This window comes from Aythya marila, assembly GCF_965140915.1.
Source record: "Aythya marila genome assembly, chromosome: 3".
Classification (NCBI taxonomy): domain Eukaryota; kingdom Metazoa; phylum Chordata; class Aves; order Anseriformes; family Anatidae; genus Aythya; species Aythya marila.
Window position 1 is genome coordinate 19,310,657 of NC_139044.1, and position 18,591 is coordinate 19,329,247.

General features: G+C 37.2%; 1 protein-coding gene across 1 annotated transcript in view; it reads left to right on the forward strand.

The window, feature by feature from the left end:
- Positions 1-17,617, forward strand: part of KCNK2 (potassium two pore domain channel subfamily K member 2) — a gene marked incomplete at its 5' end in the record, with an annotated part of 106,008 nt that extends 88,391 nt beyond the window's left edge. The window contains 2 exons of the mRNA XM_082757744.1: positions 308-447; positions 15,217-17,617. Coding sequence (XP_082613870.1) covers positions 308-447; positions 15,217-15,540 — 464 coding nt within the window. The 3' untranslated portion in view covers positions 15,541-17,617. The remainder of the gene's footprint in view (positions 1-307; positions 448-15,216) is intronic.
- Positions 17,618-18,591: the final 974 nt, after the last annotated feature.

Below are 18,591 nucleotides of genomic sequence, written 5' to 3' on the forward strand. Positions count from 1 at the left end.
CATACTCCAGAACAAAGCTTAATTTTGTACTGCATGTCTATTTGCAGCAGGTGGGAAATCCTTTCATTCAAGCTGTCCTCAATGACCTTAAGCATCCTCCACCTTAAGTGATGGTATCTCAAAAGCTGAATCAGTTTGTCAGTGTTCATTTTAAATATTGTGAAAGATTAGGAACTATTGTGTACATTCGCATACTACTGCTGATCTCTCTTTTTATTTTTTATTTTTAGAAAAAGAATTAATTTTAAAATAGTTTTGCACCTATAACAATTAAGTGTGCTTTATTCTTAACTTCATTGTTTTTCAGGGGGATCAGATATTGAGTACCTAGATTTTTATAAGCCAGTGGTGTGGTTCTGGATCCTTGTTGGGCTTGCTTACTTTGCAGCTGTCCTCAGCATGATCGGAGACTGGCTAAGAGTCATATCAAAAAAGACAAAGGAAGAGGTAAGAACATTTTGAAAGGAGAAGAAATACTGTTTTTTAAAAACTTTGATTAGAAATCAGGTGAACTTACAACCCCTTTTATTCTTAGGGAATGGGACAAAGCTGTCTGTATATTAAATATATGCTGCAGCTCAAATGGAATTGTTGTAGCAGTCTAGTCCAATGTATAGTGAATTTTATGTGGCTGCATATAAATTTAAGTAAAATATTGTTGAGTGGTGTTTACACAATTATGACTGAGTTAGAGGAAGATTTATCTGAAAGAATTATTCTAGAAGGTAGAATAGAGTCGGTGATTTTTGAGGCAAAAAAAATCATTCTGCTTTCGTTGTTTCTGTATGGAATGCAGATATGAAAAAACACAACACTGAATAGTTATATTCAAGAAACCTTTCATCATTTTACACTAAGAGAATGTTTCCTATTATTTAAGGTATTGAAATGAATTATTTAAATATTCTTGGGTGTATTTTAATATAATTATCTTCAGCAGCATGCATAGCTATTAGTAGTCAGGTGCGTTGTAAACGTGTATTATTTCAATAATGATACAATATTTTACCGTGAATCTTTTTTTTTACTTTTAAGTGACAAAATTTACTTCTGTCACTTAAAATATTCTGGCTTCTAAAAATGTTAGAGGATAAATAAAACTTTGTTTGGTGACAATTAACACAGTTCAAGTTTCACTAGAAGTTTCAGAAATATATTAATTTTGTTTTAAGCAACATATTATTTCCCTCTAATTTAACTTCAGTTCCTCTGCACGTGTCAGTTCATTTGTGTTATTTAAATAGAAAAAATCTTTTTTGGTGAAATGAATGGTTACTGTGCAATGGCCTGCTACTTATATTTCTTTAAATTGTCTCTGTAGCTGTAGGGCATGGCATCAATATCTAGATGTAATCTTGATGTAAATGTAATCTTGACATTGCTTGAGTTCCCAAAGTCCTTACTATAAAGGGTAACTTACACCCTTACATCTTCACTCATTACAGGCTCCTTGGATCATTCAGGGTCCCTGCCTCTTCCTGACCAAAGGGCAGCAGTGATAGTAAGAGCAGGCAGGAGGGTATGAGATGGGCACTTGGGCAGGATTGCTAAGTCCATTTTGAGATCTGTAGCTTTTTTGCATTGCTCTTGCTATGCTTAGAGCTCTTACAGCTAGTGACAGCATTGTGGCAGGCCTGTTCTAAGGAAATTTTTGCTAAGAATTTCATAAACGCTTATCACAATAAAAGAATCAGGAGCTAACTAATGAGAGAATGTAGCTCCAAAGCAAAGGACAATATTTATTTGATCAAATTTATTTAAAGTATGAAAACTCATCTTTTGCCTCTGCTCTGCAAATCTTAAATTACATTTATAGTTTGGTTTACACAACTAGCTGTTCTAGTGTCCTTCACAAATATGGAGTGGGATGTATTGCACAAGTGTTCTCATTTCCAGATTCAACACTTCACAGGATCACTATCTTGTGTTCTGGAAGAGCACTGAGGGCATCTTTATCAGTCAACCTGCATTATCTCCACTGTCTGCAGGGAAACCAGCAGATCACTTCAAATGGCATTAACCTGTATTGTTTTTGTGTATTATTTTGAATTTAAGAATTAATTCCATCTAGCCCATTACTTAGTCTGCACTGAGAAAAGTAAGAGTTGGACAAGTACATGTGGTGTTTCCCTATTGTCTAACTGTTCACAACTTGGGTTATTTCCTAAACTGCATTTAGTTTCAAGAGTGGTATTAGTTCTGGGCTCCCCAGTACAAAAAGGGAGACAGGAATCTCCTGGAAAGAGTCCAGAGGAGGGCCAAAAAGATGATACGGGGCCTGGAGCATCTTCCTGATGAGGAAAGGCTGAGAGACCTGGGTCTGTTCAGCCTGGAGAAAAGAAGACTGAGAGTGGATCTCATCAATATGTATAAATACCTGAGGTGTGGGAGACAGGGATTTGGCCAACATCTTTTCAGTGGTTTGCAGGGACGGGGCAAGGAGTAATGGTCACAAGATAGTGTATAGGAAGGTTCCACACCAACATGCGGAAGAACTTCTTCACAGTGAGGGTGATGGAGCACTTGAATATGCTGCCCAGGGAGGTTGTGGAGTCTCCTTCTCTGGAGATATTTAAGGCCCATCTGGACCCCTACCTGGGCAGCAACCTGCTTTGTCGGGGGGGGGGGGGGGGGGGATTGGACCTGATGATCTTTTGAGGTCCCTTCCAACCCCTTCAATTCTGTGATTATGACTAGGGCACTATGACTTGGGGCTATGCAAAAATACCTTGTTCAGGCTTCACTTTGCAGCACTTCCTCATGCACTAGTGACACAAGCTAGTTCTTCATGCTACTTCCTGAAACAAATCTGGTCTTTAATCTTACTTTTCTCATACTCTTCTATTAGGCAGTAAGATCTCTGGATAAGATGCTATCTTGACTGTATAATTGTACATAGCACTGAGGGTTTAATCTTGTTTAGAATGTCTCATTATCCATGTTATTATAATGATAATGTATTAAGAATGTTTGAATTTTGTCTTTTTTCTTATACTGGAGACATTTCAGTATAGGCTAAGAAACATGAATTGAACAGTCATAGATTTCTAACATATTAAGTATATTCCTAGTTATATGAAGCAAAACTCAAAATTTCCCAGGTTATACAGCACAGCGCTATGCCAGAGTTTCTTTCCTCAGGCACCAGGAATGTATCTCCTCTTTCCTCTTTCCATTCTTTCTCACCTTTGTAGCCTAAACAAGCATATTCATTTTGTCTACAAAAAGGAAAACATAATTCTTCAGATATATCCAAATTCTCTTGGCTGATGCGGGTATTAAGGATTTTGCTGTATACAAGTGTCTCATGTGTTTTAGGTTAGATTAAAGACAGACATAACATAATTCGTACCATTTGTTCAATTAATCATATCCCTGTTGTTCAGAAATATTCCCCCACTTTTTAACCCATTGCTTAAGCATGTCTGAAAAAATGCATAACAAAAAATGTTCTAGCAGTAACTACTACAGTGTCAGAAATGTGGGAACAATTTGAGAAAACAGAATCATGGCACAGTACTATTTGTGTGCTAGTTAGGAAAAATGAAATATTTCTGGATTCTATCCTAATTTTGTAAGAAGAAATTTGTGTTCAAATACAGTGTATTTTGCTGTGAGATGAACTGTTTGATTGAACAGAAGCATTGTACAAGTATTCACTTTACAAGTAACGTTTTATGACTTTAAAACTGCTGTTCTCAGCTCATCTTTGCTATCTGTCCAGGAAAATTCGAGTGAAAAAGTTGAGACAGTTCAGTGGAAATGTAGTCATTAAATCTCTTCTTTGCCAGCAGAAGCCAGAGGACACTCTGAATTTCTTGAATTATCTGTTTTTTCAGTTAAGCTTAAATTTATGATGGTCTGTTCCAGCTTCTGTGGATGCAGATTATAACAGAAGAATCTATCTGTAGTTCAGATAATAGAAATAAGTGCAATGGAAAATCCTAGTCATAAACATGACTTTTTCTTTTTTTTTTTTTACTGTTTTTTAAGGAAACATTTTGTCAGTTTTTGGGGGGAATAGCTCATTATTCCCAGAAACAGCCTTTAACATTGGAAGCCATGCTATATACTGAAATCTACTAAGAGACAGAGGCTATGATAAAATCTGTAGGATATATCACAAGGATCACTGAGTCCAACTCCTGGGATCCCAAAATATGACCACCCTCCACCCCAGCAAAACAAAAAATGTTATTGTTTACTTGGAGTACATATTATGTAAGGAAACCTCCATGTTCCAAGAAATTGTTGATTATGATTATCATCTAATTTCCTGTTCACATTTTTCTCTTTACTAATGCCATTTTATTGTTCTTAAAAGCAGTTTATATGAGGATTTGTGGTAATAATGCATTATATTCAACAAATAAAAAAAATATATATTTTTTCATGATACCACCAGAAGAGTTTCTCATATGCAAAGTGGAGTTAAGATAAAAAATAAAATAAAAAATAATCTGGTCAGATATTCATTGATCCACAATAATGCTGTATTTTGATATTAAAATGCAGATAGCCAGAATGTCTTTCAGTTACTCAGGTGGCCTTTGTCTCCTGAAATATTCTTGAGAGTTTTGAATGCCTCAGATGGGGAGGGAAGTGAAAGACAAGTAGAGGCAGAAGTGGGAGTTTTAGAAGGATAGATCTGCTGCTGGAAGCAGTTCATACAGTAAGATAGATGAAGTGTCAGAAAGTCATTGGAACATGCTGTGTGTTAAAATCTTAAGTAGGCGATCTGTCTCTGAAGTTCAGCTTCAGAGTACTAGCTTGCCTGAAACTCCCCCCTATTCATTATTCTCTGTACTCTGATTACTCAGAGCACTTACATAGTCTTCTGATTTTAGTCGCTTTGAAAGGTAAAATTTCAGCAGGATTTTTTTTTCCTTGTCATATTTTTCTTTTACCTCAGTATGCAGCAGCTTCTGAATGTCAGTGTTTCCTGCAAAGATGCCTGCCCAATCAAGAATCTTAGTTATTTAGGCTATAATTTTCAAACTCCCATTTATAAGATTAAGTGCTTGCATCCCTTGGCCTCAAGTTGTTTGTTGGCGTTTGTTAAGCTCTAGTCCATTCAAGCTCTAGACTCCATTTAAGTCAGTGAAGATGTGATTAACCTCCACTGTAGATTTTAACATCTGAACTAGTCATCTACATTGTCTTTATAGTCACTGGAAGGAAATAACTGTTTCTAGTATGATCTGTTCAAATTTTTTAAGGTATCTACCTTAAGGTGATGAATTATATCCTCAAAGAGCCTGTTCTCTTTGGCATATATCAAGAGCCCACATGAATGACGTGTGTTAGATATCAGCTCAGTTTGGACAAGTGATTTTTCATTCTGGGTGTCGTTCCTTTGAATTCAATGACATGGATCCAGCTTTAATGACCAAATCTAAAACTTCATGAGAAATAGCACATTCATTTCTTGTGAAAATTCAAAAGATAACTGTTATCTTTGGTATTTATAAACAATTTGATTCATCTGAATCATCATTCTGTTTAATCCTTGGCACCAGTGGCAGATCTGTCACTCATGTCTGTCAAAACAGAATTAGGCTTGTCATGATGATGCCATGGAAATTATTGCACTCTCTGTAATATTTGTTGTCTTTTCATTTTACTATAGCTTAAGGCTAAATGCGTTCATACAGCATAGGGGGCCCAAACTTAAAGAGAAGGTGAATCTCTTGTATTTCCTGAATGTAGGCATTATGCATGGAAATGGTACGGTATCTCTGTCTTGTTTTATTATTTTTATTTTTTAAAGGAATTAAAATTAGTCATGTCTGACTTGACAAAACAGCTGAGCCAAATTTGTTGCTCATCCATGCTGAAAACACTGGCCTTCCTTTCTCCCTCCTTTATCCTCTGTCCTTCCCCTGGCCTTCTTCCCAGTTCTCTGTAGTATGTTACACTTCTGACTTAATAATATATCTGGTGCTTATTTAATTGTAAAATGAGTGGACTCAGCTTGCTAGAAAAGGGACATAAGTTTTGCAAGACTTCAGTGAATTCAATCAGCTTAGCAGGCAAACAGGCCTCAAAACCTGCTCTGTGAGGGTATGTGACTGAGGAGGAAGGAGGCTAACAATGAGCTCTTAATTTGGCACTTGCTATTTTATGAGACAACATCCATTGAGTTAGAAATGAAACCGATCAGAATAACTCTTCAGCCTGGTGATTAGAGGCTTTTTACAAAGATATGAACACATTGCTGATCCCTTGCATGTTGCCTTAAGCAAGTTGCCTTAAGGAAAACAACTCAGGGCTTTTCCTTTTCTTACAAACAAAACAGAATACATTTCAGTAATGCTAACGATTGTCTATTCATAAGTTCAAGGAGTTGGGTAGAAGAACTTGGTGCGAGCATGTTCCTAGCAAGTGCTGAATCAGAGAAATATTTGTAGGAGGCAGTCATAGCGCAAAAGCAATTGCAGATGAAGTCCTTTTACATGAGTGGTTAATGGGGGTGACACAATTCTAGGATGTGCCAGCAGGGGATTGTTGAATTTCTGTAGGAAAATGGTGTTACTACTGCAGATGTTACAAAAAGGAATATTGCCAGAAAACAGTCCCTAGCTCTGTGGCCTAAGAGTCAGGAAGAATGCAGAGCTCTACAAAAAATGGCAAAAAAAATAAAGAGCTGCCTGAAGAGAAGTCTGCCTAACTTTTAAGTTCTTCTCCCAGTCCATCCAAAATGTGCGGAAATGTGTATCTGAGAAAGAATTGCAACATAGAAAAAAATTATTGTTTCTAATAATTTGTGTCAGATGGGGAAGAACATGAAGTATTAGGTCATAAAATATTTGTGTAATAAATGCAGCTCTAGGCCTCCAGTCAAACTTGAATAGCAATAGGACAGAAAAAAATAAATAAAAAGATGGGACTACATCCCTCCATAATTTTTCTCAGTCTTAAAGACATAGAGTGGTATTAATGTAAGAAAAAGGAAGAAATGGCTGACCTGATTTTGAATGAAATTTGATCTGAAATTTGATCTAATTCTAAAAGATCACGAGTATAAGCTACCCAGTTGTTTTCTAGGTCCTGCCCTTGCAACAGTCTGGTACTGAGTTTCTGTGTTGATCACTCTTTTACAAGTACACCACTGTACTCTGTACAATAAGAAATTTGAAAGGATACATTATTCTGTTAGTCTGAGAGAAACTATCTGCTGATTGGTTTTGACACTTTATTTCTTGAGATGTCTTTCTTCATAGCTTTGTGTACATCAGACACATGATGCCTGCTTAATTTAGTCTCAAATTCACTGCACACACAAAGGTAACACCTATGTTGTTATCATATTGTGTGGCTTATATTTATATCCTACCTCTTAGCAGAGGATACTAAAGCTCTTTAGAAATGCCTATGTTGTTATAGTAAGTACCAGGTCCCTAAGTGATGTTGGTGTGGTGTTGATTACAAGAGAAGTGCTACCCAAATACACCTTTGTTAGCAACTTGGGCACAGTGCCTGGCAAGGGAAGGTGGGCACTGAGGGCTATTGAATTTGCAAAAATAAAACTGGAGCAAATTACTTACACTTCATAGCAAGATAGAAATTGATTAAAGAGTTCTGTTATAGCAATGGCATTTCTCAGAGTTATTTATACACGAAGACTCACTGAATGTAGGTTATCACCATTTACATTAGCAAATCTTAATTTTATTTTATTTTTTGGAGACAAGATGTAATTGATCCTTTAAGCCATTGAGACAAATGTACCTGTGACTTAACTGTATTGACAGAGTGATATTTAGTCTTGAATGTCTTCAACCATAATCCTCATCATTAACATTATTGAAGACTTTATTATTATTATTTATTTATAATGTTTGTAATCTCAGAGCTTGGATATTATTAAGACAAGACACTAGAACATGTTAGCAATAATGAGTGTGTATGCATTTGATAACTTTCTTGTGGGAAACTCTTATGGAAGAGTCCTCGGACAAAGCCAGTTCAGCAGAATAACCTTGCATCTTCAAGAAGCCATGTTGATAATGAGGAAATTATGTTTTTCAATAATGGATAAAAAGGACTGAAGACACTATGGAATACTTTTTGTTACAAGGGGTAAACACAGTTGAAATACTCAGGTGGAACAACTTTAGTGCAGCTTTAATATTTCACAGAAATATTACTCCAGATATCGATACTGGAAATTTAAGGATTAAGCAATTTTTGGTGGGACTTGACCATGTAAATACAGTAGCCAGTCTTTATTTAGTACCAAGTCAAAATTAGGTCTTTTGTTTTTATGTTCTCTTCAGCATATCTTTATAAGGAGAAAAAAAAAAAAGTTCAATGAAATTATGAAAGTTATCTTTTATCCTGTGGGAGAAATTTGAGAGAGCCTTTCAACTGCTTGTGGCTTGGATTTTGTTATGCTTCTAGTATAATTCTCAAAATGTTTGCTATTTCTGGCTGCAGCAAAGTCATGGGCTATAGAGAATAGACTACATATTGGCCTTCTGAATTACATTAGGGTCAGCTGATAGAGCTTCATGTAAACTTAAACTTCCTTGTGATTACTTCTTGTGATTCTTGTGAGTGTAATTCACACCTACCATGTTGAGAGGGGTTGGATGCTCTCTGAGGTAGATAAAAACAGCTGAATAGAATGACTGATTTTGATAGGAAAATATAATCATCTCTTTTTTGTTATGCCTGAAAGTTCATTAGCAAAGTGGAACACTATGGATGGAGCTAACCAGACCAATAGCTTGTGTGCAGTAATAGAATATAAACATGTAGCTCTATGTAAAGAGGTGTCTGATAGGCAGTATCAGGTACCTAATATGGTTGGTTTATATTTCTGGAGGAGGAAAAAAAAGAGGTAAACCAAAGCAAAAATGTGGTGACTGTTGTATTTGGCTCTGTTTGTGATTAAAAAAAATAAATTTGTAAGCTACCTGTTTCTATTTAGTTGAATCAGACCATGAGAGATCAAAAGGGACACTTCTGTATCTGCCATCTGTCATATCTCCACAAAATATACTCACACAGCTGCCACCATAGATGTGTCTCCACAACAATAATCAAAATTTGCAGGCTCTCTGCATTCCCATTGGGTAGTGTGGTTTATTTTATCCAAGGTATCAGATGTTCTCATGGAAGTTATGTGGGTGAAACCAAACAGTCATTGCTCACTGGAATGAACTCACAAACATTATTTATTAAAGGATTGAATAATCCAGTTACCAGTGGGAGAGAATTGTTCCCAAAACACTTCTGACCACCATGTCTACAAAAATATCACTATATAATTTAAATGTTAGTCCAGAAGATGCAACTTCATAAAACAGAACCTTTCCCCTCTGATATTTGGCTTTAAAAAAAGGGATACCTGTCAGGGGATCCAAAAGAGAAAACTACTGCTTGATTTGTACTGTTCAACTTGAAATTTAAGTTCGGTGGCTTAAAAACTTGTATAAGAGTTCTTTGCTATAGAGCTGAGGTCTGGGAATAACAAAGGAATGGAAGACAGTGATTAAACTCCTGGGAAAGCTTGGCATAGGTATCTTGTTAGTGCCTGTGGTCTTTCCTCTCTCTTGTGTTAAAGACAAGTAAACAAGAGTCTTCTCTACCTATTCACCGATTATAGCCCAATGGAATTAGCATATTCTCTAATAATGCTATAATTAGAAAATGCTAAACACCATATACTGCGAATGTGAATTTATTTACTTTGACTATAAATTCTTGATATACAGGAAAAGAATGGTGATCAATCAAAATGTCTGTGAAACCTATCTTTCCCTATTCTGCAATGATGAACATAAATTTTGGGCAGAAAGAAGTGGCCTATGCTTCCTTAGGCCTGCAGGAAAGTGAGAAGACAGACAAACCCTCCTACAGAGAGTCAGCCCATCTAGCAGCTGCATTGTTAAATACATCTAGTATCTCTGTACCTACATTTTTTTTTAATTTCACTTTTTTTAAGTGGGACTTTTTGAGAACAATTTCTGAGAAGGCTGGATGAGTTTCTTGAAAGCTAAGACAAAATGTTATGTACTCTACTCTGCTGCTGGGATAATGTGACATGTACATGCTCTTTCTAGTTTTGTTGCTGAGTAGCATATAATGGAGAGGTTAATTGGATGTGTTATTTTTAAGTAACAGAAAATTACATTGAGATAGAAAAAAGATGAAAAACTTTGGAGAATGCATTAAGGATAAATGTTAGAAATCATATACTGAGGAACATCTAGAGCATTAAGAACAGTAAGGAAGGCCACTTTTTTCCCCCTCCTAAAATGCAGTCAGAGGTATATCACCTGGTAATTTTTAATTGATTTTTTTTTTTTTTTTGGTTTGCACTAACAGTATGACCATCATAAAGTGTATGAGCCCTGCATACCAAAGGAAACAACATAAAGGTACAGATATCAAATAAACTACACACTTCATTTAGAAATACATATAGTCTCATTTTCTTGCACAGTGTATGTAATGTCTATGTTTTGTTTAGTACTTAATGGTATAGTTCCTCCTAGGCATATCTTTCATATCATACCTCTGAATTCTATCCAGGCAATGATATCTTCCCCTTCTGTAAACAGCAGAAGATTAACTGGTTATACTTCAACATTGGAATTTTTCAAGAATGACCCTGAGAGAGAGAAGCAAACTAAGGCAAAGTCAGAACAGTGTGTATTCACTTCAGTCTATTTAAGGAGGTCCTTCTCTGTTTGCTTGTTTGTTTCAATTTTATTTTATTTTATTGACCACAGCTGTGACTTAATTCAAAGTGCAGACTACTCATATGTAAAGGTTATGGCTACATGACTTGTACTGTCCAGACCATACTTAATAGGATGAGCAGTCTTCCTGCATATTGGGCAGTTCTGTTTATATAATTATTTGGTTATCTGTTCAGAGCATGTCCAGAAAGGTCCTCAAATTCCTAATAAATATAAGGAATTAGAGTAAACATAATGAAGAACAACTCATGTTCTTCAATACCTTCAAATATTTTTTTCTTTTAGCAGTAGCATCCCCTTGGGCATGCTTACATTCAGGATTATGTGATTGGCCTCTATCCAAGATCTGAGCTCAGCTAGAAAACAAGAAATCTAAAACATGGTAATGAAAATCAATAGGGAAGGTGTTGGTCTCACCCGTGGTACTGACTGAGAGACCCGCACCAGTTTTATGTTGGTATTTAGATATTTTTTGTCAGGAACAGGAGAACAAGTGATTACTTAATGTCCATGTTTTTTCCTAGGCCCATTAAATTCAGGATGTCCATCTTTAGATAATATTGTTGATAAGGTATCTGCAGAGTCCAGGAACTGTTTCATCATTCAGAAAGTTCATACAGTATTCTTGGTGTATAGTTTTATTTATTTTTTTTACACTGACTTTAACAGGAATGAGAAGCCACACTTCAAAATTGCTCAGATACTGTTTCCACTGTATACTGGTTGAAAAATTGTGAAATTAAAAAGCTGACTGGGTGGCTGCGCCCAAAGAGTTGCAGTGAATGGAGTTAAATCCGGTTGGAGGCCAGTCACTAGTGGTGTCCCCCCAGGACTCAGTACTGGGGACAGTTCTCTTCAATACCTTTATTAATGTTCTGGATGAGGGGATCAAATGCACCCTCAGTTTGCAGACAACACCAAGTTAGGCATGAGTGTTGATCTGCTCAATGACAGGAGGGCTCTGAAGAGGGATCTGGACAGGCTGGACTGATGGGCTAAGGCCAACTGTGTGAGGTTCAACAAGGTCAAGTGCCAGGTCCTGTACTTGGGACACAACAACCCCAAGCAGCATTACAGGCTGCAGGGGGAAGAGTGGCTGGAAAGCTACCCAGTGGAAAGGGTCCTTCAGGTACTGCAGAATCTGAAGTTGTGTGCTGTAATGAGGTAAGAGAATTTGAGAAAAGTAAATAAATGTTACAGAAGGTATGTAGAGATTTTTTTGAGCAGCATAGGCAACTGGCATTTCAATCGCTTTGCATAAAAGATTTTGTGGCTGTCAGTGCCCAGATGAAGAGGAGCTATAATGCGGTATGAAGAAATGTCATACCCTAAGGACAGAAAGAACCTGAACATAAACAGAAATGTCCATATGGATAAAGGGAGGATCAAATTTTGAGAGCAAGTTGCTTATGTTCACTGGCGGTTGAAAACTGCACATTTCTTTTTCTGTAACCTTTTGTACTTGAATCTGTAAGTGCTATGGAATTGAGAGTTTTATTCTGAAAACATAACATTTTGAGTGCATTTCAGTTCACACAAAAGCAAAGCAATAATTTGGGGTACACAGAGTTCACACAGCACTGAACTTCTAGTTTCTCCTGCTGTGCCAATTACCTCTGACTTACTATTAATGTATTTCAATTCTGCTTAGCAACAGCACAACATTTTTCAATGTTTTCAATGATTTTAATATAAAGTTGAAATTGTGCCAAGCAGCATCATAGCTCTGGTATATGGACAGATATGATTGAGGCCACCATGTTCATGTTCCATATCACCTTAATTGGAACATGAGTCTGTCTCCAAAAGGCATATCTAATGATGTTTTTCATCTAGCTGCATGTATTTGCTTCCCTAAAGAAATCTAATTAGAACTTAGTAATTAAATATCCTAACAACTACAGTTTGAAAATTCTCCAGAATAACTAACATGCATGAGTTACACTGCCTGTGCAAGACAGCTCCATCACCAACATGTGGTGAGGGGGACTGGTGGGGTAATTCGGAGTACGTACTAAAGGTTACATGTACTTGCTATTGTCAGAGGCATGGCTAGCTGTTTTTTCTTTGCTGGGAGAACAAGAGAGAAGCAGAAACTGAAAACTATTAAAAGGCAGGTTAAAAAGGTTAGGGGGAGGCAATTCAAGATGCTTGTGGCTTCCAGTAGGTTGCCAAGACACAATTTTAAAACTACTAATCTGATAAAATCCATTGAATGTGACTATGTGAAATGGCAGAGGTGTGTATATGAGAAAAATAACTGGAATGCTTACACAACTGGTGAAAGCTACAAATATGCTGGGTAGAATAGAATATATACTGGCTAATTGCTCCCCCGGCCAGTAGCATGGTCCAGAATCTGAGCAGCCTGCCTTTATACAAGATTTGGAGCAGGACAGAGCTGCCCTGGGGTGTGAACTGATACTTTTTATCATATTTTTATTACTTGTTTACTACAAATAAAAATATTGTAGCAGTTGAAATGTTTCAGCAGTACAGATTACATTATTTTCAGATCTGAAGTGCAGTGTGTCTGATCCTAATTGCGCAATTTAAATACTAATAATCATTCAGCTGAGAAAATCCTCTGTGTATTACAGATAATAATCCCTGTTTTACAAAATATACATAATGGGTCCACATTAGTCAACGGGTGTAATTCATTGAAGCTGAGACAAATGTAATAAAATGACCTCTGGGTAAAGAGAGTTTTTTGTTTTGTTTCTGGAGGGGGGAAGTTTTCCTGAGACCTTGTCACTCCTGAGTGAGCTGATTATTTTTTACTTTCATTATATTCCTGTTTTCCACTGTACTCTAAAGCATGAATAAGCCTTTGGCCACTTTTCTCTGCTAGCTTACCCCCCGTATTTCTCTTTGTTAATTTTTATTTGATTTCTGTGCTTGCCAAGTCCAAGCTTGCTTGCCAGTGATTGAAATTCTGGACTGAGCAGTACCAATTAGACTAATTTATTTAAGTGGGTTAGTTCTTCTAAAATGCCTTGCTTTGGAGTTATATTTATCAGCAGTCTATCTTCCCTATGCTATACCTTCCAATTAATAAGCTGCCCACAGAGACAAGATTTAAAGAAAAACGATCTATTTTCTTAGCCCTTATAACAAGATAATCTCCTCAAAATGTGCCTCCTTTAATTACCTATATAACTTGATATTGTAATGGTGCTTTGGTTGAAATACAAGAGCAAAAATATAAATAGCATATAAATTACAAGGCCATAGTTCACCTCTGACTGTTATATGGGTAAGCTGCCAAGTCCGTCTCATGATCTGTCCAAGGATGATGAGGATAATCTGAGTCTGTGCCAGCAGCTGCCTCCCTCAGCAGTAGTCTCAGAGTTTGGGCTTATAGGATATTGCATTTTTCCCAATACTGAAACACAGAAATGGTGGAAAGGAAACTTAAAGGGTAAAAAAAAGTGGTAGTTTTGATGAAAGTTTAATGAAAAATTGGTAGTTTTTAATGATAGTGCCTGTTATATTGACAGGCTCTATAGAAAAGATACATAGAGTGAGGGAACAGGAGCTAAGTGTGTGACAGGGATGTACATGCACAGAGTCACAGAATAGTTTGGGTTGGAAGGGACCTTAAAGACCATCCAGTTCTGACCTGCTGCCATGGGCAGGGACACCTCACACTAGAGCAGATTACTCAAATGTATACATACAAGAAAAGATAATGGTTGTGCAAACCTAGCACCTTGCAACCAAACCAACCTGACTGGAGATCTGTGCACGAGAGGGGAAATGCCACCAGCTGTATAGTAACTGTACCACAGCCCCGTGTGCTGACTAGCGGCCTCCATTTACTCTGGGTGTAAATGGTGACAGCTCCAGGAGTCCCACACTGCTATTGTGTGTGAGTTGTTTTAGCATGTCACTTCAGAGGAGTCGGGGTGGTAAGCAGACATGTTGCTGACATGAAGCTGTCACTGTACTGGCACTGTGTTCGAGCAAGCACAAAAAAAAAAAAAGAGAATACCAGCAGCTGATGCTTTCATTTATAAAAGCTTTTCTGTCTAAATTTAGAAAAGTCTTTGCCAAGTCTCCTAGGGATCTTTCTGCAGACAGTAGAAGTGCTCATAAATAACCCTGCACCCTGGTAGCAATACATAGCACAGCCTGGATTGCTGGGATTTCAGCATCCCCTGACCAGCTGGGTACTGTGCAGCTGGCAGGGCTCCAGAGCATCTCGTTGTTCTTCGCTGCCTATAATTCAATAACAAACTTCAGCAGAAAATATATATATATTTTTTTAATTTTTTTTTTTTTTTAGAATTGCTGTTAACTCTTCCCAGTGCATCATTTTTTCTTGTTTAGTTGCTGTCAATAAAGAAACAAGTCTGTGGGATGAGAAATCTGTACCAATTGCAGCAGCTCTGCCAGCCCAGAGACACATTGGGCTCACCAGGCTTTCAAGCCTACATGGTCTTTAATGTGCTCAGCCAGGTTATGCTTTTTTTTTTTTTTCTTCTCATTTTTGCCGCAGGTAGGGGAATTCAGAGCCCATGCTGCGGAGTGGACGGCCAATGTCACTGCAGAGTTCAAAGAAACGCGAAGGCGTCTCAGTGTGGAGATCTATGACAAGTTCCAGCGGGCTACCTCCATCAAAAGAAAGCTCTCCGCTGAACTTGCTGTAAACCACAATCAAGACCTGACTCCTTGCAAGAGAACCCTGTCAGTCAACCATCTCACCAGTGAGAAGGACATCTTGCCAGCTCTTACAAAGACGGACAGCATTTATATGAATGGTTTGACACCGCACTGTGCAGCAGAAGAGATAGCCGTTATTGAAAATATTAAGCAGCTGTGACTTTGGATCCCACCCCATGAGAAGCTCTTGGCTTAGACTAGCCATATACCTTTTTTTCTCCACCCTGTCAATGATCAAAGCTAATAGCATTTTATATGTGTGCATGAGTTCCACAGAAACTACAGTCCCAAGTTACCATCACATCTCTTCAAAGACACAAAGATGAATGGCACTTCTGTTATCAAAAGATGCTGGAACAAGCAACGTCTTCTGCCTTTATCTGCCCAGACTGTTTTTCACTTCTCCTAATGTGCCATATGGCCTAAAGAATGAATCACACTTGTTTATGGTAACAATGTAGCTTTGAGGGATCAGTCCTTAAAATTTCAGGGTCTACCTTACTGAGCCTAGGAATGGACCATATATGGACTACAACACATTTGTAAATGGCAAGAAATTCTTATGCAGCCTTTTACCTAAGAAATTTTTGTCAGTGCCTTATCTTTTGAAGAACCAGAACCTCTACACTTCCTGTATGGTTTTTGTTTGTGTGTTTTTCTTTTTTTTTTTCTTTTTTTTTTTTTTTTATGAGAAGTGTATTTTCTTTGAGCTTTCATTCTTCCTGAAATGATGGTGTTTTAAAGGTGTCTGTATTGAAGATACCAACCAGCATGAATGAATGCCAAAACTCAACAATCATCAAATGATGTTCTTAGCTCCAAATTTAAAGGCACTGCAGTCTTAGAAGTTTCAAACATGTCCCCCAGAAGCATTTTGTTTTACTCAGGTCCAGATGATACTTGTTCACACTGACTTGTAGAATTTGCAGACCCTATTTGGTCTTTTTTCAAGCAGTGTTTTTCAAGCAGTTTTTTCTCTGTGTCAGGTGTACCAAAAAAAAAAATAAATAAATCTGCAGCTTATCAATCACTAAGTTATTTGGTGGATGACAAGCAAATAAATATGGCTATTTTAAGGAGAGGCAGGATAGGCTTTTAATTGCTGTATTCTAATAACCACATTCAGAAAACAATGCAGAAAAAAAAAGTGTTTTTTAAGAAGCATAAACCTTCTGCCAGATATTCGCTCTGTGACGATGATTCTTAACTTCCTCTTTAAGTCAAGTCGCACCAGATGCCATATGATATTTTACACAGGAATCCTGCTGGAGTGCTTTCCTGAATGTCACACTGTACAGTGGCTGCCTGTGCCGGAGCTGTGACTAACGTGGGAATGCAATCGAAACTGGTATCACTGTGACTTTGTACATTTAAAAAGAGATGGCTCTGAATATAAGTGCAGGCATGAAGAAGAGCTGATAAATAGCACAACCTGAATACTGGTGATTGTTCGGAAAGGATAGGCTGACGAGAAGTAGATCTAAACCAGACTCTGGGTTTTGTTTACTGGTTTTAAGAAAACACGTTAACTTTGATTTTACGTCCTCTATTTTGCTTATAGGTGTACATGAGATTCAGAAGAAATGCAGGATGGAATGGATAATTTTACATTCTTTTCTTATGTTAGTCTATTGTAACCTGGCTGTACATAAAATGAATTGAACAGGCCTTAAAGAATAATTTAGGCTCTGTGAAAATTAAAACAAAAAAATCAAAAAAAAGCAAAACACAAAAACAAGGCTTTGCTGATTGGGCATGATTCAAGTGGCAAATCTTACAGCATCTCTGACCATTAGATAACATGCAAGATATGAATGTTAATGTTTTTGGATGCTTAGCTTGTTTTCTAATAAATATAAGTTAATATGTAAATTCAGTCAATTCAGTGTAAATATCAGTCAGTTAACATTTACAGAGAGTACGCTTTTAAAATTAAAGAAGTTCCATGAAACAGCACAGAGCAATGCTCTTATAACAAAGACCCTTGTCTCCCCAGCACAGTGTTCTGAATGTCCACATGGCAAGAGTTCATCTTGCCATGTATAAACTGTGAATTGTAATGAAAAATAAAGTTTTTAATTAAAATATGTTTTTCTGAATCTCCTGCTTGCTATAACTGGAATGCTGAGAAATCATTTGTGAAACTGATTTTGTGTTTTCACTGGTTAGAGTATAGCAGTTTGCCACCTTCTTTAATTTAAGCTGGTTTAGCAATAAAGGCTTGACTCATCCAGCACAGGAATATATTTTTTTTCTTGATATTAAAAATAATGTTCTTTGGATGCTGTACCCAATCTTGTGTTTCTTTCTGTTTTGTTCAAAAACTTGGGAGGATAAAGTTTATTCTGTCACGTGCTATGGAGCTGCTGGTGATCTCTGTCTTTTCACTGATGGAGATGCGGGATGCTGTGCTGGTGGTAGCCTTGTGCAGAGGTGTGTGAACCAGCAGCCCTATGGGCAGTAACCTGCTGCACCAGAATAGTCATTCCGACAGTGGATGATTTACAGTGGCCTCTCTATGTTTTGGCCAAACGATCATTGACTTGCAGCTGTGTGGTGGTAAGTAAAGACTAAAGAGTGTTATTTTACTAAATTGTTCCAATCTGATTTGGATGGGATATCTCAGTGCCTTTTGGAGGGACTGGTAATGTTCAATGTTTACCGTATTTGAAAGCAGATGTGATATCTTTATAAGGGTGCTGAGGCACAGGAACAGGCTTCCCAGAAAAGCTGTGGATGCCCCATCCCTGGAGCTGTTCAAGGCCAGGCTGGATGGGGCTTTGGGCAACCTGGTCTAATGGAAAGTGTCCCTGCCATTGGTGGGAGGATTAGAACTGGATGGGCTTTAAGGTCCCTTCCAATGCAAACCAAGCTTAAGTCCTTGGATCAATCTTACTAGTTTGTATCAATTTACCAACCTATAACAGTGAGTGCCTACATGGTTTCTTTAATTTTAAAGAAACTTTCAGTCATTTCAAGACCTGCTGAAAAGACTATATTGTTTCAAGAATTTATGACAATATTAGTAATACTATGGATATGTGTTAAATACATTGAGCATTTATTTGTCTTGATTCTTGCATGTGATTTCTGGGAAAAGAACCCTTGTTATTTATAAGACTTTTTTTTTTTTCTTTCTTTCTCTCTCTTTTTTTTTTTTTTTTTTTTTTAACTTCAGTATTTGATCTAAAATACCCAACCTTATCAGAGA